The following is a 27,664-nucleotide window of genomic DNA, read 5'->3' as shown; positions in this document are numbered from 1 at the left end:
CCTTAGCAATCCTAAACATCCAAGCCTGACACTCAAGCATTCTCTCACCAGCCATAATTACCAGCCAACCAGCTATTAAATGTTCGGTCTACAAAAGCATTTGAATTTACTGTTCACCAAATTACCACAGATCAAGTGAAATCCCTACAGCAGTAGGGTTATGTCTTAAATTAGCACGTTAGACTAAACTACAGGGTAAATACACCCACAGTGTCCTTCTGCCATTTAATCCTTCTTGCAACACAGATAGCGCCCTGATCATCTCCTCCACCTGCCAGCCATCCTTCTCTCTCTCTCTGTCTCTCTCACACACGCCAACCTCTCCAGTGGCACATAGTAAGCATCAAGACTTGAGTATTCATTCTGGAGCAATCAGTCACATCTTTTGACTTGCTGGCACTCATTGCTTATATATTCCTTCCCCTCACAGGCAACTTCTGAAAGCTGGAATCGAGATCAACAAACAGACGAAGACGGGGACTGCCTTGCATGAAGCAGCGTTGTATGGGAAGACCGAGGTGGTGCGCCTGCTGCTGCAAGTGAGACTAAAAGTAAAGCCGTAGTCAAGGCCGGGGAATGGTTGCCTGGTGACCAAAAGGCTTTAGCCCTTGGAGAGGCCACAGGCCTTGGAGCCGAGGCAGAAATAGGGAACAAAGAAGAGTAGAGGGTGTGAGAGCCCACAGAGGAGACACTGGGCTATCTGTGGGTCAGTTCCGAGAGGAAATGCTGTGCAGAAAAGCGTGGTAGCTCTGTCACCCGAGGCAGGAAAAGAATGCGGCCTGCAGCTTGGTGTGATATATAGCACTGAGGAGAAACTCCAATCTCTGGTTCAGTTCTAGTCCGACAAGAAGTGTGGTCATACAACCCACCTGTCCTGTGCTGAAAGTACACAAGAGGGAGCTGCTAGCCTCTCTCACACACAAACACCACTTGGATGTGCACACCAACTGAGTGTTTGGTAGCCATGTGAAGAAGTACTGTATGATTCCTCCCCGTATGGAGTAGCCCAACACACATGCAATTGTCTGCGCCTATAATCCATGGCTGCCGAATATGTGGCCAGCCAGAGTCGATGCTAGCATTTGTGTTGGGGCTCGCCAGAGTGACTCTGGAACCACCCATCCCTGGAAGCGACTGCAAACAGTGTTACGAAATAGATACAGGGGTTGATCGGTTTGTTTATTGTTTCATTTGCACTTTTAATGCACTTATTTAGCCTTCTCTGCGAAGGGGGGTAATGACTGCCTTATGGGAAACTGAGGCTGAGAGCGTGAGGCAAACCCAAGGCCTCCCTGTGTTTTGAATCTGAGGCCTTGCATGTTGTGTGACGCGACCCTCTATAACTGGCCTAGTCTACTTTGTTCTGCGAGCTTAACCTTTTCTCAGACAGTGGGGAGGCAGTCTCTGGGTAAAGACAGGCCTGCTTTTGCTCTCAAGGACTGTGATATTATAAGCAGGCTGCCGTGAATATCTCACCAGTGGAAAAAAGACAGTCACGGAACCAAGAAATTACACAAAACAAAAGAATTGCTGTGAAAATCCCTGAAACGAGAAGTAATCGACTATAGAGGTAAATTAAGTAACAAAAATCAAAAACTTTAAGGAAAAATTAACCTAGAATTAAACAAAGACTTAACGAGATGCCGGCTACAAAACTCGTTTCACTGAACTAATCAATTTCCTCAGAAGGAAATAAAGAAATTATAAACCTTAAATGATTTTAAGTGATACCAAACAAACTCAAGAGCAGGGCTGAAACGCTTCGCTGAGTTTACAAAAAAGGTATGAAAACCTCAATGGCAAGTTTTAAACATAGCCTTATTTAAGAGAACATTATAAGATATCAAACAAACTGCTCTTGTTTAATTCTAGGTTAATTTTTCCTTAAATTTTTTCATTTTTTGTTATTTAATTTAACTCTATAGTCAATTACTTCTCATTTCAGGGATTTTCACAGCAATTCTTTTGTTTTGTGAATATCTCACTAGCACCAGCACTAGCTCAGCCAAATACCGGTACTCAAATGCTGAAACCAGCCTAGATGTTTTTTAAAAAAAGTTCCCTCAAGGAAGTTGTCCCCCTGTTTCCAAGCCCACCGCTAACTTTGTCTCTGTGGGTAGGGTGGCATCGATGTCAACATCCGCAACACCTACAACCAGACAGCTCTGGACATTGTGAACCAGTTCACCACTTCACACGCCAGCAAGGACATCAAGCAACTACTACGAGGTGAGCAGGCCGAGAAGTATCCCCATTAGGCCCTAATGTGGGGAGGAAGCAGATGGCATCCATCTTAATAAACCCCTAGGATGGTGCAAACTGGTGAAGGGCATGTGGGGGTCAGCACTGAAATCTCTTGGGGAGGGGCAGGGTTGGTACTTGGGGGTTTTCAGCCTCCTGGCTTTCGCTGAATTATAACGTGAAGGAGCCCACATTGCAAAGCTACAGGGGAGGCTGGTTGCAACATACCAAGATGCGTATGCTGTGGGGCAAAGGAAGAATGAAGCTCACAGCAAGTAACGACGTCCTCTTCTCCCTTTTTTTGCTAATTTTCCTGCCCATGTCTTTCCCCCTCTGTCCCCCTCCTTCTCACTTCCCACTACCCTTTGTCTTCAGAGGCATCAGGAATCCTGAAGGTCCGAGCTTTGAAGGATTTTTGGAACCTCCATGACCCAACTGCTCTCAATGTCCGTGCCGGAGATATTATCACGGTAAGAGATTGGCGGAGGCCATAGAAGCTCCTGAAACGCTCCAAGAGGCAGCACTCTGCATCTGTTCTGTGATCCCATGCATGGACCTCAGCTAGGACTGCGGTGACCTATTTGAAAAATTGTTAGGCTTACTAGAGTTTGAGGAAGAAATTGGGCCCAGTTATGATTTTAATAAGGGACGTGGGTGGCGCTGTGGGTTAAACCACAGAGCCTAGAACTTGCCGATCAGAAGGTCGGCGGTTCGAATCCCCATGACTCGAATCCCCGTTGCTCGGTCCCTGCTCCTGCCAACCTAGCAGTTCGAAAGCACGTCAAAGTGCAAGTAGATACGGCGGGAAGGTAAACGGCGTTTCCGTGCGCTGCTGTGGTTCGACAGAAGCGGTTTAGTCATGCTAGCCACATGATCCGGAAGCTGTACGCCAGCTCCCTCGGCCAATAAAGCGAGATGAGCGCCGCAACCCCAGAGTCGGTCACGACTGGACCTAATGGTCAGGGGTCCCTTTACCTTTACTTTATGATTTTAATGCAGATCTACTAAATTTGCACTTCCCCAAACCAGTGTGTGAACTGAGAGACAGCTACGCTTTGAAATTTGCATTTCTCTGAATTTCGCGGTGCAATTCTTCAAATAAAGGTGCATGAAAATGCACATATCAGAGGAAGATATCATCAAAAATGTGTATATAGGTGAAACTAACATACAAAATCCATTATATTGGAGGGCATTGCTTGCAAAACTGTATCTATTGGGGATAATGAGCTCTTAAAAATTGATTAATTTTAATGAGTGCTTTTTAAAAAAATGAACAAAAAACAAGGCAGACTGGTACATTAATGTGGTGAACCGAACCTGAGTTTGGAAAACTGAGAAACTTGGAGAAATCAAAAGTGACAGATTCTTCCATCCCTAGTCCTAGCTTGTATAAACAGAAGAATCATCTCTACCATATAGGAGGCAGTAGAAGTACTATTGTAATCAGATTTTGTGTATGGTCAAGAGAGTTAAAGGAGGATGCAGGCAAAACAGAGAAGATTCACGAAGTAATAGAAATTACAGTGGATAGGGGAGGTATAACATATTGACAGAGCTGTGTGCATGCCAGAGTTCTGCATGAGCAAAGAATAAAGCACAAGCATGCAGCGACCCTATAATATGTAGGCCTTGTATTTATAGTTTCATCTTGCAGATTGGGGGGGGGGGTTTAGGTAAGAAGAGAATGAATACCCTAAGGCCACCTACTTGAAATATGAACAGGGGGCTTCCTCCGTCGTAACTCAGTCGCTAAGCCACTGTGCTGCACACCAGCTTTACAAAACCCTGCTTTTGTGGTGAGCTTAGATATCATGATCCCGTAGTCCCTTTCGACCTCCTGATTCTGCCATCCTGTATCCACCAAGTCCCACTGATCATGAGAACTCTTCTCCCACCAGGTTCTGGAGCAGCATGCAGACGGACGCTGGAAGGGTCATATCCATGACTCTCAGAAAGGGACTGACAGAGTTGGTTACTTCCCTCCATCCATTGTCGAAGTCATCAGCAAGCGGACAGGTTGGTCCACCAACACAACTGGGGAACTCTGGAGGAGGCCAAAGATGTGATGGGGGGGGGGTGCTGCAAAGGGAGTAGGAAAACCTGTGATTTCATTTCCCAGTAAACCCCATTCAGTCACTGTCTTCTCCCTGCCTGCATCATCGCCGTCACTTCCTACCCTAGCAACTCAATGACAGTGACCTCTCTCTGCCAACGCTTGCCTTCACACGGACCAGCACCAGAGTCAAACAGCACCAGAGACGCGATTATTCAGGGCACGATGGTTTCCCACCACCCCCAGTACTGTTCAAACACACTTTTTGCACGAGATGAAGCTCCCCACTTTTTCAGGAGGAGGATCGTGAATATAAGAATATCCAAAGGGGCTCCCTTCTGCCGTGCTTTCTGAAAAGGATAACATGGAGGACCTCTTGCAACAGAGAGAGCAGGAACCTCTTTAAAAGGAATAGGGGGAATCCCATCGCTCCTGCTCCTTTCTCAGCAAGGGAAGAATGGGAGTTAAAGTAGATTTAAAATGTATTAAACTACATAAACTGTTATGACTATTAATATGCAGGTGGCCTGTGGAAGCCTAGCAAAGCAGTGTCTGTATGGTTATAGGAAGCTGTAGTCCTGGGAGTTAAAGGTGTGAATACTTTCACACCTTTCTTTCTAGAAGGTGTTCAGATCCCACCTTAACCAGGGACAAATGTAGACCCTCGTTCCTCAAAACTGACTGAATTGTGGATGCAGCTAAATTTGGGGCCAGCCATGTGATTTCTGATTGGATACAAATAAGTAATTCTCCTCAGCTCATGGATGGATGCTGCAGATGTTCAGTTTTCCTTGCAGGTGTATATTTACTGCAGGCCACCTGAGGTTGGAGGCTGGAGATAAGGGACTTGAAAGTTGTTTAAAGAGATGCTTGGTTCAGGTGGCGTATTTATTTTTCTCACGGCGTGCGTACAGAAACAACACACATGCACACACATTTCTTTTCTCCCGCTGCTGCCTCTGGTCAAACAGGTTTTGCAGGTTTTCGAAACGGTGAAAAGATACACAACGCTTGTTTGCCAGAGGCGGAAGTGTGATGAGAGGACTATACACATCGTAAGCTGCAGTAACTCTTTGAAACCACCTTGAGCTCTCTTGACTTTCTCCAGCCGTAGACACTATGAACTGGTGAAACTAAAGAACTGGGTAGAGCACTTTGGGAATCCTATTATGTAGGCTGGAAGAAAAAAATCAGGGAAGGAAGGACAAAGTTCTGCACTTGCTCCTCTGACTCCATTGCCAATGTTCATCCTAGACTGCTGAGAGACTCTTTTATAGGAAAAACTCTGTGAAAAGTCTGGCCAACGAATGAGCATCCAATATTCTGTCCCTCTGTATGTTTTTAAAATGCAGCAGCAGCATCGCCCCTATGTGAACACACATGCTCCATGAGCAGCTAAGTTACAGCAGCCAAGTTACAGCAGCCTTCCCCGTAGCCCCCAGTGCTATGCAGTGCTTCTGGGACCACACAGTTGCTCTCCTTGCCTACACAAGCACACACGCTTTCCTGACCCACGTGTTTTGTTCTCTACATGCAGGCCTGACTCTTCCCCGCATGGCGCCCTTGCCCCTGTGCCAGAGCTTTGCCAAGGGCCAGCAGGTTACCACTGCCACCCCTCCCAGTGGGCCGCAGCCTCCACCCGTTTCGCCGCAGGCACCCCTCTGCCTACCTGCCCTGACCAGGACAGCCCCAACTCCTGACAGCCCAGGTCAGGGCCATTGCTGGGCTGGGCAAGCGTGTCCTCCATTCACACTGCCTGGGAATGAGTGAGGACAACTCTGGGCTGGGGAGGAGGAATGGAGAGAAGTAGCAGATGAAAAGGAATATGATTTCAGCTGGGGGTGGAGGTGTAACCAGACCCTCTTCCTCACACATTTGTAACCCAAGTAAATATCTTTCGAAATCATTTTCTCTCTCGTCACACACATACGCTCACACAGATACCTGATGGGGGGGGCGGGGAGAGAAATAGAGAAATATCCCCTTTCTGGAAATTTCATGTGGCACTGCTATACCCCAGCTCCCTCCTGCAAAATTCTCAGTGATTTATAACTGGCTCTGCTACACATCTTTGTCTCTGTCACAGGGTCCACCTTCCTTAATGTATGCTCACTCCTGCCCCTTCCCACCACTGCCCCCCCTCCCCAGTAGCTATCCACCATTTTTCCAGGGCCAGTGGGCTGTTCTCACCTGTCGCTGATAAACCCTGCCTAAAGGACATGAGTTCATCCAGGTAGCCCCTTCCTTCTGCATACACCTCAAGTTCACATTTTAGCTCCTCGAGGCCTACCAGCCGCAAGCGTCCAGTCTCGCCCAAAGCATAAACCCATCAGTGTTCACATCCCTGCCACTGATCACGCCTTCTTTCCATGCTCATGTGCACATCTGCCATTGAGGTACCTTCCGTGCTGCACAAACAATACATCCCATCATTGCATGCAAACCTGCCTGCTAGCTGTGTCCCCCCAGGCCACATTTCCCTCCGCCCCCCATCAGTCCTGTATGAGAGGGACCGCTGCTGCTAGATGCTTCTTTAAAAAGTTGCTTCCCAACCTCACCCATCAAAACTGGGTGGCAGGGAGTGGGGTGGTGGAGAAAGGATCCTCCTCCACCAGTGCCAGGGCCTTTTTAGTGATGGCTCCGACCTGGTGGAATGCTCTGTCCCATGAGACTAGGGCCATTCAGGATTTAACCTCCTTCTGTCGGACCTGTACGACAGAGCTATTCTGCCTGGCCTTTAATTTGAATTCAGCCTGATCTTTTATTTCCCTTTTCTTTCCTCCCCCTCCCCTTTTATGAAGATCACCTGCTCTGAGACCCCACAGCGAATTCTCCCCTGGCCTCCTCGCTGGCCCAAGTAGGACCAATTCAGCCAGCTAGCCCTGGGGATTATCTAATGCTTATTTCCCCTAAATTGATTTTTGAATTTTATTGTTATTCGTGTTTTTATACTGTATTTTATGCTGTTTTTACAATTAAGTGTTTTAAATTTGTTGTTAGCTGCCCTGAGCCCGGTTTTTGAACCGGGAAGGGCGGGGTATAAATAAAATTGTTGTTGTTGTTGTTGTTGTTGTTGTTTATTATAACAGCTGGATGTTGCTACAGGAAATAAAAAGTCATCCCTTGACTGAAATGCCTCACCCGGATACTGAGTGACCTGTCTTGGCAGCCAGGGAAGCCTGCTTGGGTGCTCTGTGGCAAAGCCCGCAAAGAAATCTGTGATGGGGTGCTGGTCCTACCTTTGCCTGCCTGCTTAATGCTTGAGGGCCAACTGGGCTCTTCTCCGTCCTTACTACCCCCATGCCAAAATCTTTCCTCTTTTCCCAAGCAGCAGGTGACAGGAACAGTGTGGGCAGCGAGGGCAGCATTGGCAGCATCCGGAGCGCTGGCAGCGGTCAGAGTACTGAGGGCACCAATGGCCAAATCACTGGACTCCTCATTGAGAATGTCAAGGTAAAAGGGGCACGGATTTCTCTGCACCAAGGCATGAAACCTGCTGTTCACTCTACTGCTGCCACGCCTCAATCTTAGGGAAGCTTTTAATGTTTAACAGACCACTGTATTTTAATACTTTGTTGGAAGCCACCCAGGGTGGCTGGGGAGACCCAGCCAGATGGGTGGGGTATAAATAATAAATTATTATTATTATTATTATTATTATTATTATTATTCCCAGTTTTTGTTATCTCCTGTTCCTGGGTCACATCCCCAAGTTCATTTAACATGGGTTAGTTGCCCGTAGACTGAGGGTGTTCATACAGTCAACGACAAAGGTGTAAGGAAGCAGGTTATTAAATCTAACATTCTCTTTAGAACGAAAAGTGATGAGCTGTGGGAATAGCCTCCCACTTTTTTATTGTAATGTAGTCTAGTTTCAGACTTCTCTAAGCCACAGTGGGCTGTGTATTTGATCAGAGCTGTGTTGGGTGCAAGGGATGCGCTTAATCTTGTTTTTCGAGTTAAATACTCTCCCTCCCACCCTGCTTGCTGATTTTTTTTCTCCTCAAGGGAAAAGAGATCAGCAACTCATTAATTTCTTACTTTTTTGCTTGTTGGGCTACAAGCACATGCCCCCTTTATTACAGCAACTTGAAAGAAAATTATTAGTACTATATCTCTTCAGATTCTGTGCTGGTGGAAGTACAATTCCCCTAAATCAGAAATTGGACATCTCGGGGATTTATCCAGGTGTATTCAAAGACAAGGGACGCGGGTGGCGCTGTGGGTTAAACCACAGAGCCTAGTACTTGCCGATCAGAAGGTCGGCGGTCCGAATCCCCTTGACGGGGTGAGCTCCCGTTGCTCGGTCCCTGCTCCCGCCCACCTAGCAGTTCGAAAGCACATCAAAGTGCAAGTAGATAAATAGGTACCACTCCGGCGGGAAGGTAAATGGTGTTTCTGTGCGCTGCTCTGGTTCGCCAGAAGTGGCTTAGTCATGCTGGCCACATGACCCAGAAGCTGTACGCCGGCTCCCTTGGCCAGTAAAGCGAGATGAGCGCCACAACCCCAGAGTCGGCCACGACTGGACCTAACAGTCAGGGGTCCCTTTACCTTTACCTTTACTATTCTAAGGCAAAACACTCTATTTCTGTATAATTGAGGGTAGAAAAGGAACTTTGCAGTCTTTGGGGAGTTATGGTGCAGAGAGCTCTGCTGCACTATCCATGGGAAGCTGCCTTCTACCCAGACAGATCATTGGTCCATCTATCTCAGTATTGTTGACTCTGACTGGCAGCCTTTCTCCAGGGTTTCATACAGAGGACATTCCCAGCCCTATTTGAAGATGCTGGGAATTGACTCAAGGCACTTCTGTGTGCAGAGCAAGTGCTCATCCCCTCTCCCAAAGGACTGTTCTGCCTCCCTGCTACTTCTCCGCTTTCTCGCCCAGATCTTGAAGATGATGTGCATTCCTGCACATGACTTGATTCCCCAAGATTAACCTTGCTTCTTCATAGAGAAAAGACTAAAACAGCAACTCTTCTGGTTTTGGCTGCAGGTACCAGGAAGGGTGGAAATAGCCTGTGGGGACCTACATGCCTAGAATTTGGCTATATGGGTAGCAGGAATTCATGTGCCCAAGCAGCTAAGTATAGAGGAGCATCACTTAACCCTTGGCACATTCAGTTGGTCAACTGCAAACAATCCCGACATGAAAAAAGCTGAGCATGAAGAGAAAAGTCACAATGTTCCCCCATTTCATGGTTCCCTGGTACAGTCTTATTTCTGACCTGAGTCTTGGCTCCTTTTCTTTTTTTATGCAGCCACTTTCACCGACTGGTGAGGATCTTCAGCATTCTCACAATGGCCAGACGAATTCCGTGATAGGTAAGAGGAGAAACGAAAGGGCTGGTGGGAGATCGAAACTGACATTGCAAACTCAGTAAATAGAAAGCAGAGGGACTTTAAAAATGGTGAACATCTGTAGGTGGTTTGCTGTCTGCCTGACAGGGTCAATAAGCAAGGGAGTGCTGAGAGGTGCGTTCTTGGTGACTGCCCTTCAGTTGTGGAATGCTCTTCCCAAATATCTTTGGGGAAACCTTCCCAACCTTCCTGTTTGAGTTGACAGCCAACAGCAGCATTAAATAGGTAGCGGCTGATGTTTGGTTTCTGTATAGTTCACATACGTAGTAAGATATTCCATTTTACTGTTGAGTCTTTGAGATGGTATGGGATAGAAATTATACTAAAATTAAAACAGTCTAGATTAACCTGTGGCTTAACTGTGAATATACATACAGTTGTACCTCGGGTTACATACGCTTCAGGTTACAGACTCCGCTAACCCAGAAATACTACCTCGGGTTAAGAACTTTGCTTCAGGATGAGAACAGAAATCGTGCTCCGGTGGCGCGGAGGCAGCAGGAGGCCCCATTAGCTAAAGTGGTGCTTCAGGTTAAGAACAGTTTCAGGTTAAGAACGGACCTCCGGAACGAATTAAGTACTTAACCTGAGGTACCACTGTACCTTGGTTCTCAAACACCTTGGTACTCGTATGTTTTGGCTCCCAAATGCCAAAAACCCGGAAGTAAGTGTTCCACTTTTTGAACGTTGTTCAGAAGCTGAATGTCTGACACGGTTTCCGCTTGAGTGCAGGAAGCTCCTGCAGCCAATCGGAAGCCACACCTTAGTTTTTGAACTGTTTCAGGAGTCGAATGGACTTCTGGAACGGATTGCGTTTGAGAACCAAGGTACGACTGTACATAATTTTATTTGTATACTGCCTTTCCACAGCTCAAACCGTGCTCAAGGCGGCTTACAACATGAAAAAACACATAACTGGAACATAACAAACGTAGTCATAAACAATAAACGAATGATTAAAAAGAACAAAACCAAACTCAACAATTTCCTCGAAATCACAACAGTATCTAAAATAATGATACAAAAAACCAACAGCAACAACCCACCCCACCAAAAAAACCCCGGACTAAGCTTCTCGGGCAGCCAGAACATTGGTGCAGTTTCTCTCCTATGTGGCTGATCCTGTGCCTCAGGAGGGAGGTGGTCTGGAAGAAGCACTTCCCACAATGCAAGCACTTATATGGCTTTCCCCGTGTGCAGACTCTGATGCCTTATAAGGTTCAGGCCGCTACTGAACATTTCCCCACGCTCCTCTCTGTTCACAAGTGCCGCCGCTGCCTTCATACATTCATTCATTTTGATGAGGGTGCTTTGCAGCACCCACACGAGCCCCACTGAAATAAGCAAGTGTTGTGTATCTAGGAACAGGCTTCGCTGGGTTATTTTGCCCTGCGTTGATTCTGTCCGAGGCTCCAGGGGCCTGCTCTGACCGTGCTTTGGCTCCTTTCAGGAACACTGGGGCACCAGAACCTCTCCAACTGTAACACCAACGACAGGATCTTCTCCCACCAATATCTACGGCCAGAGCAGCTCCTGGAAGGGAAGGTACTGAAATCAATCTAACTAATGTTTTATATATACACCTATGGGTTCTAGCATCAGGCTACTCCCCGTAAAAGGGAACAAATTGGAATGGCATCGGTGTAAAACAACCTTGCCTCAGTCCATCCTAGAGTTAGACACACTCTCCATTAAAATAACTCAGTGGATTACAGCATGCCCCACTTATGCTGTACTGTGGCCCCTGTATATGTCTTATTTTTATTTGGACAACTCGTTTAGAATGACTTTGGGGGCAAGAATTTGTCCATGTCTGTTAATTTTATCAAGAGAACACCTTAAGCTTGGTATTTGGATTTTTATTTTTATATATATATATAGAAAAACCTTTCCCTCCATAAGGAATAAAGAGGTCCTAGTTAGAAAGTTCCAGGAGTTGTCAGCTTCTGGCTGGTCACAATACGTGGCTCAAGGGCTGAGTTCAGCTTGTTGAGCAAAGCAGTCCTGCTTGAATCAGTTAATGGTAAAACCGTGCATTTGTTTGATGCTCTGGATCACACAAGATCCTGCTGAAAGAGCCATGGGCAGGGAAGTGGTTATGGACAAAATGTGGCAAAATATGGGACCAAAAAAAGGAAAAGAGGAGGAGTTCTGGGTAAGCGCGGCAGATCCAGAAGGCAGGAAGTTGGATATGAGCTGGAAACTTAAGCTGTTGGCTGGGCTTGCCAAACTGTTATAAGCATGAATTATGGATTACTTTGCTTGCTTTTGTGTGTTTGGAGGGGGGGGTGTAGTTATCCATTCTCAAGGAAATCTGTATTATCTGGCTGAAACACTTTTGACACCATAGAATTATAGTATTTGAATATTAAGTGGTGTTATTTTTTCCATTATTATTTCAGTGCTCAGAAAGACTCTGTAGAATGCTGTCCCATGTGGGGTTACCACAATATATACATTGGATTGGGGGAAAGCTGAAAAGCACAGTGGGCTGAAAAGAGGAGATCGCTGTGGGCCAGCAAGTTCAGGATTGATGAATTGGTCCTAAACAGAGACGTGAAGGCTCAGGAAAAAACCTGGGGAAATTCAGGGGATGGGTTTCTTCCCCATTTTTTCAGGGGGTTTCCCAGCTTTCAAATCTCAAGTCCCAATTAAAGAACATAAACCCATTGATACCTGCCTTATTCATTTATTTTTTAAATCCCTATATGGTAGGTTAGGCTGAGAGGCAGTGACTGGCCCAAGGTCACCTAGCGAGCCTCATGGCTGAGTGGGGGATTCAAACCCTGGTCTCCCAGGTCCTAGTTTGACACTCTAACCACTACACCATGCTGGCTCTCTGATACCTGCCTTATTGGGACCAGGCTAAATGGCCAGGGTACCTTTCGACTGAGCACTAGAGATTGAGAACCAGCAGTCTTTTTAAAAAGGAGATTCGTTTGCATTTATCCAACAGTTGTGGTGACATGGGGGCATGTGACGCATTCAGGTTGCACTAGTGCAAGTGCTCCATCGCGGATCTCCATGGTGAAGTGATTTCAGGAGTGCATTGGCCCCTCCCAGTCCACACCACTGCCACACAAGGGACTTCTCTGTCTCCCCTCTGCAGGATGCTGAAGCCATTTACAATTGGCTGAGTGAATTCCAGCTGGAGGGCTACACAGCCAACTTCCTGAATGCAGGCTACGATGTGCCCACCATCAGCCGCATGACCCCAGAGGTAAGGCATGGGGAAGCACAAAGGGCTGAGCAAAAGGGAGGGAGGAAGACGTTTTGGTTTCCCTGCCATCACCCATCTGCACCGTAACCGCCTGGTGTTTTGTGAGGCCTTCCCAGGAGGGCCATTGCAGAACATGCGCTGCACATGATTTATCAAGCATCCTGTGCTAGACCACATAGTACACATGCCTGCTTGTTAGATATTAATGAAGGCACCTGTGCCACTCTTCGTTCCAGGACCTCACAGCCATTGGGGTGACCAAGCCAGGCCACAGGAAGAAAATATCCGCCGAGATTGGGCAGCTTAGCATTGCTGAATGGCTCCCAAATTACATCCCTGTGAGTATGGACCACACCCCTGTCAGCTACATCCCTGCCAGTCAATCAGAATCAGGGTGCAACCCAAAGCCCTGAAGACCTTGGCAAAGGGGCAGGTTTACTCGGAGGGTTATGGGGTTCTTAAGCTAACCACCTCGTGGCTGCAAAACGCACTCTTCATGACTGAACTCAAGCACCATCTCTGCCACAAACCTCTTAGGTTGCATTGACCAAGTCTTCGTTTCCCTACCTCTGTCTGTGAAATGGAGCTAGCAGTGACCTTCTACAGAGGGTGGTTGCGGAGCACATTTTAAAATAATAATAATATGCTGCGTAATAATTTACTATTTATTCCCCTCCTTCTCAACAAAGGTTTGGATGCTAACTAGTCTTCTGTGAATGAAAGAGTTTCTTCTGTTTGTGGAGAGAACTGGAATGCAACAGAAGTACATTAGAAGTGGCATTATTATTATTATTATTATTATTATTATTATTATTATTATTATCATATTTTATTTTATTTATACTGCACCTCTCTGGCTGGATTTCTGCAGCCAGTCTCCCCTTTCTCCCTACACTGCCTCTAACGCTGCTCAAGAAGGTCCCCAAAGCACCCAAAGCAAATTGTCAAGGGGCTGCAGGGGGGAAAGGAAACGGGCAAAAAAATGGCCCCCCCATTCTGCTGGTGGGAGCATCCCATGAGCAGAACTCTGCCTATTAGGCACTCCCACCAGCAGAACCTTAATTAGAATCTAAGCCATTGTCACTGCCCGGGCTTTCCTTGTCCATTCTGAATTTCACAAGGAGCAACTTTTCAATGTCACAATGTTAGAAACTGAGATACGAAAGCCAGGAGCTAAATGGCACCTTAAACCTAGCTTATGGGCTCAACAACAGAATGTCTAGGTGCACTTTTTTTGTAACAAGAATACAAAGCTGAAAATGAATGAACCACAGCTAAAAAATTATGTTCATTTTTCACACAGTCTAGTCCTTCTCCTGCCCACCCCCCTAATATTCTTAAGAGGGTCTCTTCTCCAGTCTTCAGGGAGTAGGTGGAAGTGGGGAGGCAGAAAAAGGTCCTCCTTTCCTTCCACTCTGCAGTTTTAATCTGAAATCTTAGGCGCAGTACTGCACCCAGAGCTCAGAAACTGCTTGCACTAATGAAATTCCTTGTTACAAAATGTGCCTTGAACAGTGGGAGTTTTGAACACTGGTTCTGAGTCTTCTCTGTCAGGGACACTTTAGTATTGATGATGGGTAATAATAATAATAATAATAATAATAATAATAATAATAATAATAGTGTCATTTATGTTATCCTACCGCTTCTCCAAGGAGCACAGGGTGTCATACACAGCGTTCCCCCGCTACCAGATTTCATCCTTGTGACATCCATTTATAAGCACTAGATATTTTAGGTGGCAGCTGTAAGCCCATGTGTGGAGCTGATGGCATTTAGAAACTGTGTCTTTCTGCCTGTGGGATGCTCTTTACTGATAAAGCTCCCAAAGACTTGCTCGGGCAACTTTCTGTGGAAAGCAGCGTGGGATTTGCTATAAGAGCTCATCGTGGTTGTGCTGTCTTCTAGGATGACCTAATGGAGTGGCTGAGTGCCCTTGGACTACCCCAGTACCACAAGAAGCTGGTGAGCAACGGCTATGACTCCATCAGCATTGTGACAGATCTGACTTGGGAGGACTTGCAGGAGATTGGCATCAACAAGCTCGGTGAGGGGACAAGAGGGGAAACCAACAGGGCCACTGGGGAACTCCTGGCTGCTTGTTTCAGTCCTGCCCTACATAAACATGAGTGATGGGGAACTGCATCTGAAAGGAGCTCCATACAGTGGCCTCCCTTGCATCTCAGTGCAGCAGAGAAAAACTCAGCTATCCAAAGATGCTGTATTTATGGTGGCTTTTTAAATTGGCTGGAGGCACCCATGAATGATCCTTGACTAACCGCAAGATGTCCCTATAGAGCACAGTTTCCCAAACTTGGGTCTCTAGCTGTTTATGGACTACAGTTCCCATCATCCCTGGCCCACTAGTCCTCGCTAGCGATGATGGGAGTTGTAGTCCAAAAAACAGCCGGAGACTCAAGTTTGGGAAACTCTGTTTGAGGGAGCCTTCACAAACCAGGCGCCTTCCAGATGTTTTTTACTGTGGCTGGTGAGAGCTGTAGACCAAATTTACCATAATGAAATGTGGAATGAGAAGGCACTTGCCCTTTCTTCAAACCCTGCCCTTGTTCCTGGAATATGGGAAACCGTGGTTTGGCCATGCACTGGCTTGGTTATGTTGGACATTTCCTACTCTTAAGGGGAATCCTTCTCACTGTTAATGGGCAGCTGTGCAGTGTGCACAACCTTCACCAACCTCTCCCAGCCAGGTGAGGTGGCGGAAAGCAGATCCCTCTCAGCTTGACTTCACACACATACCACTCTCTCACACACAGACAAGGGCCATTTGAACCTGCACATAAGAAGGTACTTAACCCAGAATATGCTCATTGTTGGTTTGTTTCCCAGGCGCATGTGTGCTGACTAGCATTCTTAGGTGATTGCTCACCCTTAGAAACAGTGATTTATTTATTTCAAATAGAGGCTACCCCTCTATTATGTTTCCTCCCGCAAAGACAGCAGTGTTCCCCTCCCCTTGCTCAGAACGCAGCATTGGGTTTTGACTTGGGGCAAGGAGACTGTCCGTTTCCCCCTGTTTCATGAGGGAAGCATTCTGTGTCCGTCTCAGGGGTGTCGGTTTTAGTCCAGTCCTCCCCGCCCTTCCCCAAAAACCTCGGGGTTCAGGGTCCCCCGCTGAATAGGAGGCACTCCCCCCCTTCCCCCGCCACTCTGTGTTTTTCTTCCCACCTTCTTTCATGGCCTGATTTGACGAGGAAGGACGTGTTCCCATGTTAGGGCCTCGCCATCCAGTTTAGACTGGCTCACTGCCAAAAGGCCGCTCTGACAAAGAGGGGGAGAAAAGGAGAGGGGGAACCATGCCCCCTTATTGGGAGGCAATAATTAGTGAGGTATTTGGCTGTGAATCAAATTCCCAGGGTAATTGGATGCCTGTTTTGGCAGAGGGGAAGACAAGCCCCGTTCGTAAGTGTCACCAAAATATGCCCGCTGGCTCCATCCCCGACCAGCCACACGTAGAAGTTATCGAGGGCACACAACAGGCGGCTGCTCCCAAGGCCTGCTTGGGGCAGCCAAGTGTCTTCTTCCCATGGCCCACTCCTACCTTCCCTCCCTCCCTCCCTTCCCAGCTTGCCCTGTCTTTACTCCTTCCCCTTCTTCCCTCTCATTGCCTTGTCTAGAATTCTGTGGTAACAAAATATCACTTTACATCCTTATACACTCTCCCCTCAGCCCAAGAAAACCCCCAAAGGATGGAGGAAAGAGATCTTACTATGCAGGTGTAGAAAGTGACCTCTTTGCCAGCCGGTTCCTTTTATGGACATGGTGAAAGGAAGGCCCCAGAAGTGAGGGACTGGGGTCCGTGACAAAGAAGAGCCTGTTATCCCTCGAAGCACATGGGGACATGTTGTGCTTCATGGGGAAGTGTCTTTCTTTAAAAAACACCTCAGCAAGGCTGAGTTAGTGCAACTGCCACCTGTGCCATTTGTTGTGGTTGTAGAATTTCAGATATCTTTATCATTAGGCTGGGTTTCCCAAGCTTGGGTCTCCAGCTGTTTTGGGACTACAACTGCCCTCATCCTAGCTAGCAGGACCAGTGGTCAGGGATGATGGGAATTGTAGTCCAAAAACAGCTAGAGGAGCAAGTTTAGGAAACAATGCGTTAGCTTCATAATAATAATATTAACAGCTGCACTCCCTATTTTATCCTTGTGAAGTCGGTGCAGCTGGGCTTCTTGGACAAGTAGGGTTTTGAACCCGGGTCTCTCTATTCCTAGTCTGACACCCTAAGTTATTCACCACACTGGGCATGGGGCTGAGCCTCCTGCTGGTCCCGTTTTATGTCCAGGCAGGCCCTGCTTCTTTTAGTCTACGTTATACGTGAATGTCTTGGCTGATAAAGGCTCTGCCTCCAAAGCACTGGCCTGAGAGGATGAGACAGGATTTTGAGCTTCCCCTTGCTTGTGCTTGGAGTCTTCCAGTAGAAGCGTTTGCCTCCCACAATCCCCGAGCTTAGTTTCTGCTCGTTTTGTGCCACCTGCAGGCCACCAGAAGAAGCTCATGCTGGCTGTCAAGAAGCTGACCGACCTCCGCAAGAGCCTGAGCCAGGCCGACACCAGCACCCTCAGGCGCAAGATCCCCGGCGCCTTGGACATCGTTACCATCGAGTCTGTCGAGAACGGGGAGTGCCACTCTCCCCACACGCCCAAGATGACCACTTTCCAGGACAGCGAACTGAGCTACGAGCTCCAGACGGCCATGTCCAACAGCTGCCAGGAGACGCTGACCATCAAGAGCGCCCAGGGCATGTCGCGGAGCCAAGAGAGCATCGGGGTGCGGTCCAGGGGGTCGGGGCACTCCCAAGAGAACATGCTGTCCCACAGCACCACCTCGAGCCGTTCGCAGGAGAGCTTGGGAAGTGGCGAGAGCAGCAGCGGCAGCAGCAGTGGACACTCTTCTACACAGCCCCGCCTCACGGAAAACTCCGCTGCCCCACAGAGTCGGCCCAACCCAGAGAACTATGGGAAATTTGTTCTGCAGCTCAGCAGCCCTGAGGGAATCAATGGCTATTCCAGCGGTTGTGCGGGAAGCCCTCTGAGGGAGAGAAATCTGCCTGAGGGGATGGACCAGTACCAGAGACCAAGCGCTCTGAAGGGGGATTTCCTTCCCCACATAGAGCCTCCCGAGACATTACCAGCCACGTCCCCTTCTGCATCGCCCCACACGGCCAGCAAGGGGACCGCCCCATATGTCTTCATGTACCCCCACGTGTCCTTGAAGTCCTCTCCGCCGCCTCCTTCGCCGTCCGTGCCTGAGCAGGCCAAGGCTCCCGCTCCCTTCTCTGCCCAGAGGACCATCCTGCAGTCGACAGCCCAGAAAGCTTTCTCCTACCTCCATTCCCACTGTGGCCCCACAGAGCCACCACACGTGCCCCCCAAGCCTGGGGCGGAGCAGCAGAACGCCGAGGGCTTCAAGCACAAGAAGCGCTCACACAGCTTGAACCGCTACGCGTTGTCCGACGGGGAGGCCGAGGAAGAGGAGCCTCCCGCCAGCTCCGTGGGCTCATACGCTACCCTGACCAGGCGGCCGGGGCGCAGCCAGGTGCCACGGACACAGCCATCATCGGCCGCCAAGGTCTCGCGCAGCCAGTCCTTTGCCATCCGCGCCAGGAGGAAGGGCCCCCCACCCCCGCCTCCCAAGCGCCTCAGCTCGGTCTCCAGCGCGCAAGTTGGTGCAGAGTACGAACAGGGCCAAGAGACACAAAAGGGACCCTTCCTCTCCCAGGACGGAGGAGATGGCCCTCGTGACAGGGGCTGCTCTCTGAGAAATGCTGCAGCCGTGCTCAGTGGGCCTGTGGCTGATGGGAGCCTGGCCAAGCCTCTCAAGTCCCCCAAACCCACCGGTCCCAGTCAGGAGTCGGCCAGCAAAACGGGCCTGCACAATTCAGCCCGAGCAGACCCCAGCAGCGCGGAAGCCGCCAGTGGCCAAAGCCAGGCTTTTGAAGGCAATGTCCCCCGAAAGAGACGGACGTTTAGCGAACCCGCAGTCACCATGACGGAAGCTCTGCAGCACAGCCACGAGGACCCCCGGTCCGACACGGAGGAAGAAGCAACAGCAGAGACAGACGGCTGTGCCAAGTCCCCCTGCTCATCTCAGAACAGCTCCAGCGAGTGTATTCCCTTTGCGGAAGAAGGCAACTTGACCATCAAGCAGCGTCCGAAGCCCACTGGGCAGCTGAAGGCAGACGCCGCTGCGCCAGAGTCCGATTCTGCCTCGGCTCAGCCTTATGGGGAAGAGCAAGAAGAGACCCTGGTGAAAGAGGGCCCCGCGGTGTTGGAATTCAATCTCACAGAGTCCGACACGGTCAAGAGGCGGCCCCGGTGCAGGGAGAGAGAGCCCCTCCAGAACGTGCTGAAAGCATTTGGGGTGGCTGCGCCCAGCTCATCATCCTCGGCTCCACAGTACGCCCAGGCTCAGACGGTCAGCATCAGCGGACCCTCGCTCCACCCGGCGGAGCCACAGCCGGCAGGAGACGCTTTTGACGACGACAGCATGGAGCTGCAGATCGCAGAGATAGAGAAGAGCATCCTGTCTCTGGAAAGGGGGATCAAGAAGCCGCCCGTTTCTCTGAAACCAACCAGCCCAATCCCACTTCAGGTCGAGAGGAACGGAGGAGCAGTCCATCTGAGGACGGCAGCCAATGCAGCAGGTAGGCAACGTTCAGAGCAGCAGCTGGGCAAAATCTGGCCTCCGTGGCTTACTGGTACGCTGCCCTTTCCTGGAACCAGAAAGATTTTCTACGTGGTGGTATCTCTCTCCCCCTTTAAAGGAAGGAGATGCAGATGTGCTAGCAGTGCCATCATCCTTTCTCAGAGCGGGGAATGGGCTTGGAGTTTGGGGTTACAGTGGTACTTTGGATTACAGACGCTTCAGGTTACAGACGCTTCAGGTTACAGACACTTCAGGTTACAGACTCCGCTAACCAAGAAATAGTACCTCGGGTTAAGAACTTTACCTCAGGATGAGAACAGAAATTTCGCTGCGGAGGCCCCATTAGCTAAAGTGGTGCTTCAGGTTAAGAACAGTTTCAGGTTAAGAACGGACCTCAGGAACGAATTAAGTTTTTAACCCGAGGTACCACTGTAGTAGCAATACAGTGTTGTTCCAGCTGCTCTTCAGGGCCATCACAGCTGGGAGAGAACTGGGATAGCACCCCGTTGCTGCTTCTGGTTGGGGAAAGGGCACTGGAGGCTGTGGAGAGAGCTCTGGGCTGGAAGGAAATGGTGGGAGGGGGTGAGGAAGCAGAGAGGGCTGTAACCCACCATTTTCAAGACTGCTTTAGTCTCACTTGAAGAGATGGAGCAACTTGGTTCCATAGCGGATAGGGGACTGCCTACTGTGTAGTGATGGTAGCGATGCTTAAGCATGCATTTTTAGTTAGTTATTTTGATGTGGAATTGAAACAGAAATCGCATGTAAAATTTTATGTAGCACAATATTAATTAGCAATGTCCTTCCCTGTGGCCAAGATCCTTCCATAATCTTTACTCCATTCACCAGAAGGTGCCTGGATATTTGAAATAAAAGTTCATAATTTGAAGGTTTAGCATGCCTTCTCATTGATCCTGGCTGGAGGTTTACAGAATCATTTCTCTTTGAATAGTTTCTTTCTGAATTGCTCTGTGTCCGTTTATTTACACAGGACATCTTTAATTGCTGATTTCTGCTCTTTAAAAAACTGTAGAGATGTTTCACTACCAAGAGGGGGAGGGGAACAGAAATCAGCCCTCCCCTGCAGGAAAAGGAACTGATACAGGGCTATTCAAAGGAATAAAGTCACTGATCCCTGCACCCCCCCCCCCTTGCTGGTCAATAGGAAGTAACTGAAGGACTGGACCCTGCAAATGGAGTTTAAACCAAAGTCACAAGCCTTAATACCACTTTGTCTTTCATTATAAAATTGCATTTCAGTATTAAATATTGCTACAAATCAAGTCTTGTGAGGGGGAACACGGGGAGTGCAGAAAACATGGAAAGGCTACAGTTTTGGAATTATGTCATCTGGCTGCTCTTTGAAACACAAATGAATAAAGCATGGCAAACCCAGAAGTAAGGGCTAGGGTAGAAGTACTCCAGCTTACACTTACTGGGAGAGTGTAGAAGAGCATGAGGTGTTAATGGCAGGAATGCCTGCTGTTGCTAATCCAGCAGGGTGGTTGAGCGAGGCTGTGTTTCCTTAAACTGCATGGGTCAGGTTTCAGAATACCCAACGTAAGTTTTTTTTACCCCCCTCAGATGTCCCTGCCAAGCACACATCCATTGCTTCTACCAAGCTGGTGTTTTCGGGGCCCAAAACCATCTACCAACAAGTCCTGCAGAACTCTCGCAACACCGTCGCTCCCTGGGCAGCCACAGAGATGGTTTCAGAAGGGATGGGTCCCTACCCCATGAAACTGGGGCTGGGCAGCAAACCCGCCTTGAGTTTCGGGGTGCCCCTCACCATGAGGCCTTTGAGTGCATCTCCGGACATGATCCACGCTCAGCAAAGGCTGGAACAAACCAACTCATCCTTGGCATCCACGCTTGAAGCGGCAGAAAAGAAAATCAATGCAGAGGAGGCAGACAGGTGAGGCATTGCTTGGATGTGAAGAGAGGGCAGGCAGGGTGCCTGTCCTGAACAGAGCATCCTTCAGGGTCTTTATCCAAAGTGCAGAATACAAAGGCCCCTCTTCTTTATGAAGAAGGCACATGCATATTTCAGATACATCTGCCTTGGTCCAGCTAGGGACCATGTGCAAGCAGACTTCCATACATATTGCCCTAGCTGGGTGAAGACTTGCATATGCAAATGGGTGTTGTCATTCCTCTAAAGCTCCACCAACTCTCCCACCCAAACAGCAGTGAAATGAAATGAGCTCAGGCGCAACACTGGGCCACAATGACCTCTCCCATCTGGAGGATGTCATTTTTCCAGAGAGAGACAGAAGTTTTGCCCTGAACTTCTTCAGGCAGCTATTCTGCAGCCTTGGAGAAACTGCAGTTTCCCTTGTCATAGGTGTCCTCACTTCAGGTGCTGGGGGCATATAAAACAGGAAGAATATAGGCGGCAATTGGGCTTATATGGGGAATGGTGCTGGGGGGTGGGGGTGGGTGAAAGCCTTTAAAAATAGTAACCAGTACAGTGGTACCTCCGGTTGCGCGCAGGATCTGTTCCGGAGCTCCAGTCAGATCCCGAGGAATTCGCAACCGGAGGTGCCTGTTCTGCGCACGTGCGCAGCTTGGTAGAGCGCTTCTGCGCATGCATGCATGGCAAAACCCAGAAAAAATACTTCTGGGTTTGCCGTGTGCGTAACCCGAAGGATACGCAACCAGAGGTGTGCATATCCAGAGGTACCACTGTACCTTGTATTGCACCAGGAAATAGCTGTCTCAGAATGGGATGGATTATGTTGCTGCTTCCTGGCCTTTACCAAGAGACAGGCAGGCATTAGCAAGCCATTTGGGTGGCAGGGAAAGGGCGGGGAGATGGGACTGCTCAGAGTGTGCAGGAAATGGCCCTCCAAGCAAAGAGAGGGCTTGGAAGAAGACTTCAGATCTGGTGAGGGAGGAGGTGTCAGTTCTTGCCTGAAACCTTGCACCCAAAACGAACCAATTCTCCTGTCTTTGTCCCCCCAGCAACTATGGGACAGCACACTCGGCCAAGAACATCCTCGAAGACATCAGCAACATGTTTGATGACCTTGCAGAGCAGCTGGATGCCATGTTGGACTGAGGATGGGCTTCCTTCTCTGATGATGATGATGATGATGATGCAGGTTCATCCTTCTACCCTACCATTTATGAGACGTGGACAGCTTGGGGAGAAATCCCACAACTACTCATCGGCCTCTCCTTCCAGGCACTTTACCATCTTTTCCTGATTTCTTGTGAGTGCTAACTTCCAGCCTGAGGCAACTGCACTCCAAGACCATTTCTTGGACAAATATCTTGGGGCAAGAGCGCGTGAACACACATCAACTTGGTGTTTCCATCAGAGGGCACCAGATGCTTGCCAGGCCTCTAAACAGTGACCACCCACATCAGCACTGAAGCTACAAAGAAGGGCTGATTGAATGCCTGCAACGTTGAACCACAAGGGAGGCAGACCAATGCTGGAGGCTACTGAGAGCTTCCCTTGGACCCTGGCCTCCTTCCCACATAATACCACAGACATCTACACTTCTTGCAAAGAGCAGCCCATTCCCTACTCCTGCGTCTTGTCATTTCAAACGATGCCAACAATGTGTCAGCTTCCCAGGGGCAGTGACATCCGCAAAGGGGCCGAGTGCTCAATGCGGCCAAGTCAACAAAAGGGAACAGGATTGGTAAGCCTGGCAACTTCCAGAGCAAGACAGGGCCTTGCTGCTTTTCCCAACGTTGTCAGCAGAGGAAGGACCGTGTAATCCGAGTGGATTTAAATCCCGCACGTTGCCCCATCTTTGCCTCGACCTCCAAAAGCAGCTGGCACAGCCTGTGGCTCCCAGAAAAGTAAAATAAGCTCAAGGGCGACACACTTTTCAGGGGAACTGAAAACTACTTGACCTTCTTTCCCAAATACCTCGGGTCTCATTCATCGCATGGGCCGGGTGGGTTGGTGGAGAGAGAAAATAGTCTTCCATTTTCTTTTCTTTCAGTAGAATCTGGGAGGAAAACGCTGATTGGTGGCTTACAGTGCATGGCACCCTCCAGTGGCAAAAACAATACAAGGGATCCTGAACATGCTCTCCATTGTAGCATGAAAAGTGACTTTTCCTAGTTGCAAATACTCTTCCCTATCCTTTTTCCAGCAGGGAACGAAGCACGTAGATCTGTTCTTAAAATAGAAATCAAAGCAGACAGCATTTGGGCTATAAGATGAAACTGCCTTTCCAAAGACCATTCCTTGTAACTTATCTCCCTGTCCAAAGTGAGCCCATCTCTACCAACAAGTGAATGCAGCAGACAAAGGGCCCAACTGCAACCCCACGGCATGCCGCTTCCTTCCTCCCTAGGGACAGTTCCACTCTGATGAGGCGGCTCTTACGTAGCACCTCTGTAAATATGCCCACGGTGGTGCCCATCAGGCAGCCTACAGAAGAGAAGGGAAAAGAAAAGTGTAATAATTGCTGCTTACATGCTGCAGGCAGATTAGAACTTGTCAGTGACTGCTATGGCAGAGAGACTGTAGCTGAGCAGTACAGCACATGCAGAAAGGTCTGATCTCCAGCATTTCCAGGTAAGGCTGGCAAAAACTCCTGTCTGAAACCTTGGAGAGCCACTGAGCTAGATGGACCAAGGGGTCAGGCCCTGTAAAAGGCAGCTTCCTAGGAGGGTTTTATTTTAAGTCTAAAATGAAGATGACCATGTATATCACAGACTTAAAACTTCTGCCAGTTTTACCAAGTATTGAGGCAGACCGGGCAAGTCAGCAGTTTTAAAGTTAAGGCAGCAGATCCTCTGGGCATCACGGGGGAAAGGGCTCTGCTGGAGGAGCCAGGATGTGCATTGCTTTTGATTTCTTAGTAGTGAATCATGAAGTGGCAAGCATTGAGCCACTTGCAAGGAAGTGAAATCCAAATGGCGAAGGGAAAAAAGCGAGAGGCTACAATGGAGCCTATTAATGTGTCTTGGCCATAGATGTAGTTTCTCTTTATTTTTTGGGACTCTCTTTTTATCCATAGTGTCAAGTGGATTAGTCATCCTCTGGTTGATGACTAGTGCTAAAAAATATTTTTTTAAAGAATTGCTGCAACCAGTGGCACTTTATAAAAAGGTTCATTAAGCCTTTTTGAAAAGAGGTTTGGATTTCACAGTAGTTGATTTGGGATGCATCCTTTCCCCCAACTGTTGATAAAACTGTAATTTTTTAAAAGAAATGTATATATTTTTTAAATGTGGATTTGTTGTATATTTACTAACCAGAGTGCTGTTGTATTTTAGAGTTGGGGGGTGGAACCACATTACTGTCTGAGCCACTAGGGGGCAGTAAAATGCTGTTCTTTGTGATCACTAATGAGAAAAATTCATTCCCCCTTCCCTTTTTGTCCAAAATGCTTATTTTTTAAGAGCTAGTTCTTTATTTTAAATATATTGTATGCTGTGTAAATTATGTATGGATGCAGTTGTGTCTAACCAGCCTTGGCCGCACCTGTTCAATGTAGCAGGAACTGGCCTAGGGAAATTAGTCCAGGCAAAACACCAGCCAGGCAGTTTTTAAATCATCTAGTCTGTTTGTGTTAATCATGAATTCTTGTTTTAAACTAACATAAACAGCAACTTTATGGTATTAAACACTGGGAATCGTTTTCCCTTTTGACAGATGTACTTGGCTTGCTGAGTCTCCTCTTTTTGATCAGTCAGATGCATTGTGTATCAAGTAGGGCTGTCACAACCTCAGGAAAAATAAGTCATTTCAGACACCACTAAATATCAATGCTCAATGAATATTTTGTACTCCAGTATGGCTACCTTTGACCAAACTGCGGGAGGCAGCGGAAGACAGGAGTGCCTGGCGTGCTCTGGTCCATGGGGTCACAAAGAGTCGGACACAACTAAATAACTAAACAACAACATGGCTACCTAAGTTCAAAAATATGAGCATGCCTTAAGTGTGCAAAACTTGACGTGTGCCGCTTCAAATATTCAAAAGGAGCCATAAGGAAAAAACTGGGCACCTACTTTCCAGTATTTTAAAGAAAGATAAAAGTACCCTTCATATCAGCTAAGGTGTATGTACACAATGCTTAAAGTGAGAATCAGCCATAACAGGTCCAGCCTGCAGATCATCCAAACAAATTAAGATTAATAAATGAAGGTTTAATGTGAATGTGCAATTTGCTACTGCACACTGCAAAGGTCTCACTCTGTTCCTGTGGCACTGCAGAGGAAACAAGCCAGAGCTTGGCTTGTTGTGATTCTCCGAACCTGAGCTCATGGTTTGTTTTCCCAACCAAATCATGAGCAACAAGCCAGGAACAAACCCTGATTACTGTTCATACTTTGCTTGGGTAGAGAAACAAACCACAACCCTGGGCTTGGATGTCCACAGCACAACAGGAACACTCTCATGACCTTTGCAGCAGCACACCGCATGCTCATGTTAAAGCTTTGTTTGCTCTTAGCTATGGTTTAATGTGCGAACCAGACCAATGTCTGTGGCTGGCAAAGACATAAGTAATATTAGCCACAGTAATAGAACCTCCATCACTTCCATTAGCAAAGCATATTGATTGCTCGAGCCCATTTTGCCTCGTCTATCTCTCCATCTCAGCATGTAACTTCTTGTCAGCTAGAAGGAGGAAGCAGTATTTGATCAAGAAAACGCTGGGGGCTTGGACTGATTTTACCAAAGAACAAAGATGTCACACGAACTCAAACCAGTTGGCCGATATTTTCCAGCACAGTCACAAAATCATGGAGATAGAGCTAGCATAGCTTAGCAGTTGGCAGCGCAAACCTATACATGTCTGCCCAGAAGTAGGCCCCACTGAGTTCAATAGGAGTTACTCCCAGCTAAGTTTGCATAGGATTACAGCCAGTGTGGAAGAGATAAGCCAAGAAGCATCTGATTCAAATCTCACCACAGTGATGAAGTCAATAGGTGGTCTTAGACAAGCTGCCCCCTGCCCATCAATCTGTATGAATTCTGGTCTACTTTACAAGCCTGTTATAAGGATTCCTGAGATAGCATACATTACAAAGCACAAATGCCAATCCTCTCAGAAATTTACTGTATCAAAGACAATCATTTATTGCCATTCATATCAGGTGCTCTTTGTTCCTTTTTGTACAATTTACAAGTTTTCATACAAATCTATTATTATTTTTTTACATACATCCCCAGAAAAGTTTAAATATAAAATATACACCATTTAAAAACAGTTGGATGGGTGAAACTCCTTCCTAAAGCCATACGCCTCACACCTTTCTGAAGCCTTGGCTGGACGAGGAGGAAGAGGGGGGTGGCCGGGGGTGAGGGGGAGGCAGCAAGGCAACATGGACTTTCAAGAGAAAGCCATTGAAAAGGCTCATTATCTGACTCCAGTGGAGTACAATTGAGGAGGGGAAAGAGTGCATGAAGTGCAGGGAGGGGAATCTTTTTCAGCGTGATCAACCACCACAGACAAAAGTCTACAGAAAGTGCCTTGTCTAGCAGGGAAACTGCCCGAGACAGTTTATCAGGTGTAAAGTTTTAAAATCACTTAAGGAAAAAATATTGCGGCGAACAGCTTTTAGGCATTGAGGACTCCCAGTTGGTTCAGAACGAGGGGAGGACGAAGGCAGCAGCTACCCGTGTCCCTCACCCAAAGCAAATCAGTCCAGTTTCCAAATACAAAATCTGCACAAACCACCCACAACTTAGCCTGGGACCAGAGACCCAAAACTGGCACATGCCAAGCACCGCTGGCCTCAAGCTAGGGGTGCAAATCCTGACCCACTGAAGCCAGTGCCAATTCTGACACTAGGAGAGGACTGTTGCTGGTTAGTACCGAGGTGAAACGCAGCCCATTCCCCAAAGCTCTTTGCCCTTGGAGAGCAGTACAATACACCATCACACCAAGTGAGAAGGCAGCAAACCTTGAGCTACGTGGGAACAGCAATGATGAAAATGGGAGGGAGAACGTGTTTTTAACAGTTTCTAAACAATAGCCTCTTTTTAAAATATAAACATAGGATATTGGCCGATTTCCCAGTCACAGCCAGCTGGAGTCAGCATACATGCCACAGCTTTTGAGAACTTTGCCATGTGCAGGGGGGCTTAAAGGAACATCCTCTGACCTTAACCACACTGACCTTTTCCAGTTTGATGCCCT

General features: G+C 48.0%; 1 protein-coding gene across 3 annotated transcripts in view; it reads left to right on the top strand.

The window, feature by feature from the left end:
• CASKIN2 (CASK interacting protein 2) overlaps positions 1-24,105 on the top strand; it is a 99,622-nt gene extending 75,517 nt beyond the window's left edge. Inside the window, exons 8-20 of one of the 3 annotated variants that reach the window (XM_053375887.1) lie at positions 431-539; positions 2,121-2,229; positions 2,617-2,711; positions 4,143-4,260; positions 7,629-7,750; positions 9,559-9,622; positions 11,109-11,203; positions 12,768-12,878; positions 13,115-13,216; positions 14,787-14,925; positions 17,377-19,542; positions 21,129-21,459; positions 22,509-24,105. In XM_053375887.1, the coding sequence (XP_053231862.1) occupies positions 431-539; positions 2,121-2,229; positions 2,617-2,711; positions 4,143-4,260; positions 7,629-7,750; positions 9,559-9,622; positions 11,109-11,203; positions 12,768-12,878; positions 13,115-13,216; positions 14,787-14,925; positions 17,377-19,542; positions 21,129-21,459; positions 22,509-22,605 (3,658 nt within the window). In that variant the 3' untranslated portion in view covers positions 22,606-24,105. Of the gene's footprint in view, positions 1-430; positions 552-2,120; positions 2,230-2,616; positions 2,712-4,142; positions 4,261-7,628; positions 7,751-9,558; positions 9,623-11,108; positions 11,204-12,767; positions 12,879-13,114; positions 13,217-14,786; positions 14,926-17,376; positions 19,543-21,128; positions 21,460-22,508 lie in introns of all 3 variants that reach the window. The other 2 variants (XM_053375886.1, XM_053375885.1) reach the window with 2 other exon arrangements.
• Positions 24,106-27,664: the final 3,559 nt, after the last annotated feature.

This window comes from Podarcis raffonei, chromosome 2 (genome assembly GCF_027172205.1).
Source record: "Podarcis raffonei isolate rPodRaf1 chromosome 2, rPodRaf1.pri, whole genome shotgun sequence".
NCBI lineage: Eukaryota > Metazoa > Chordata > Lepidosauria > Squamata > Lacertidae > Podarcis > Podarcis raffonei.
Note: the sequence above shows the minus strand (reverse complement) of the source record. Positions and strands in the feature narration are given on the sequence as shown.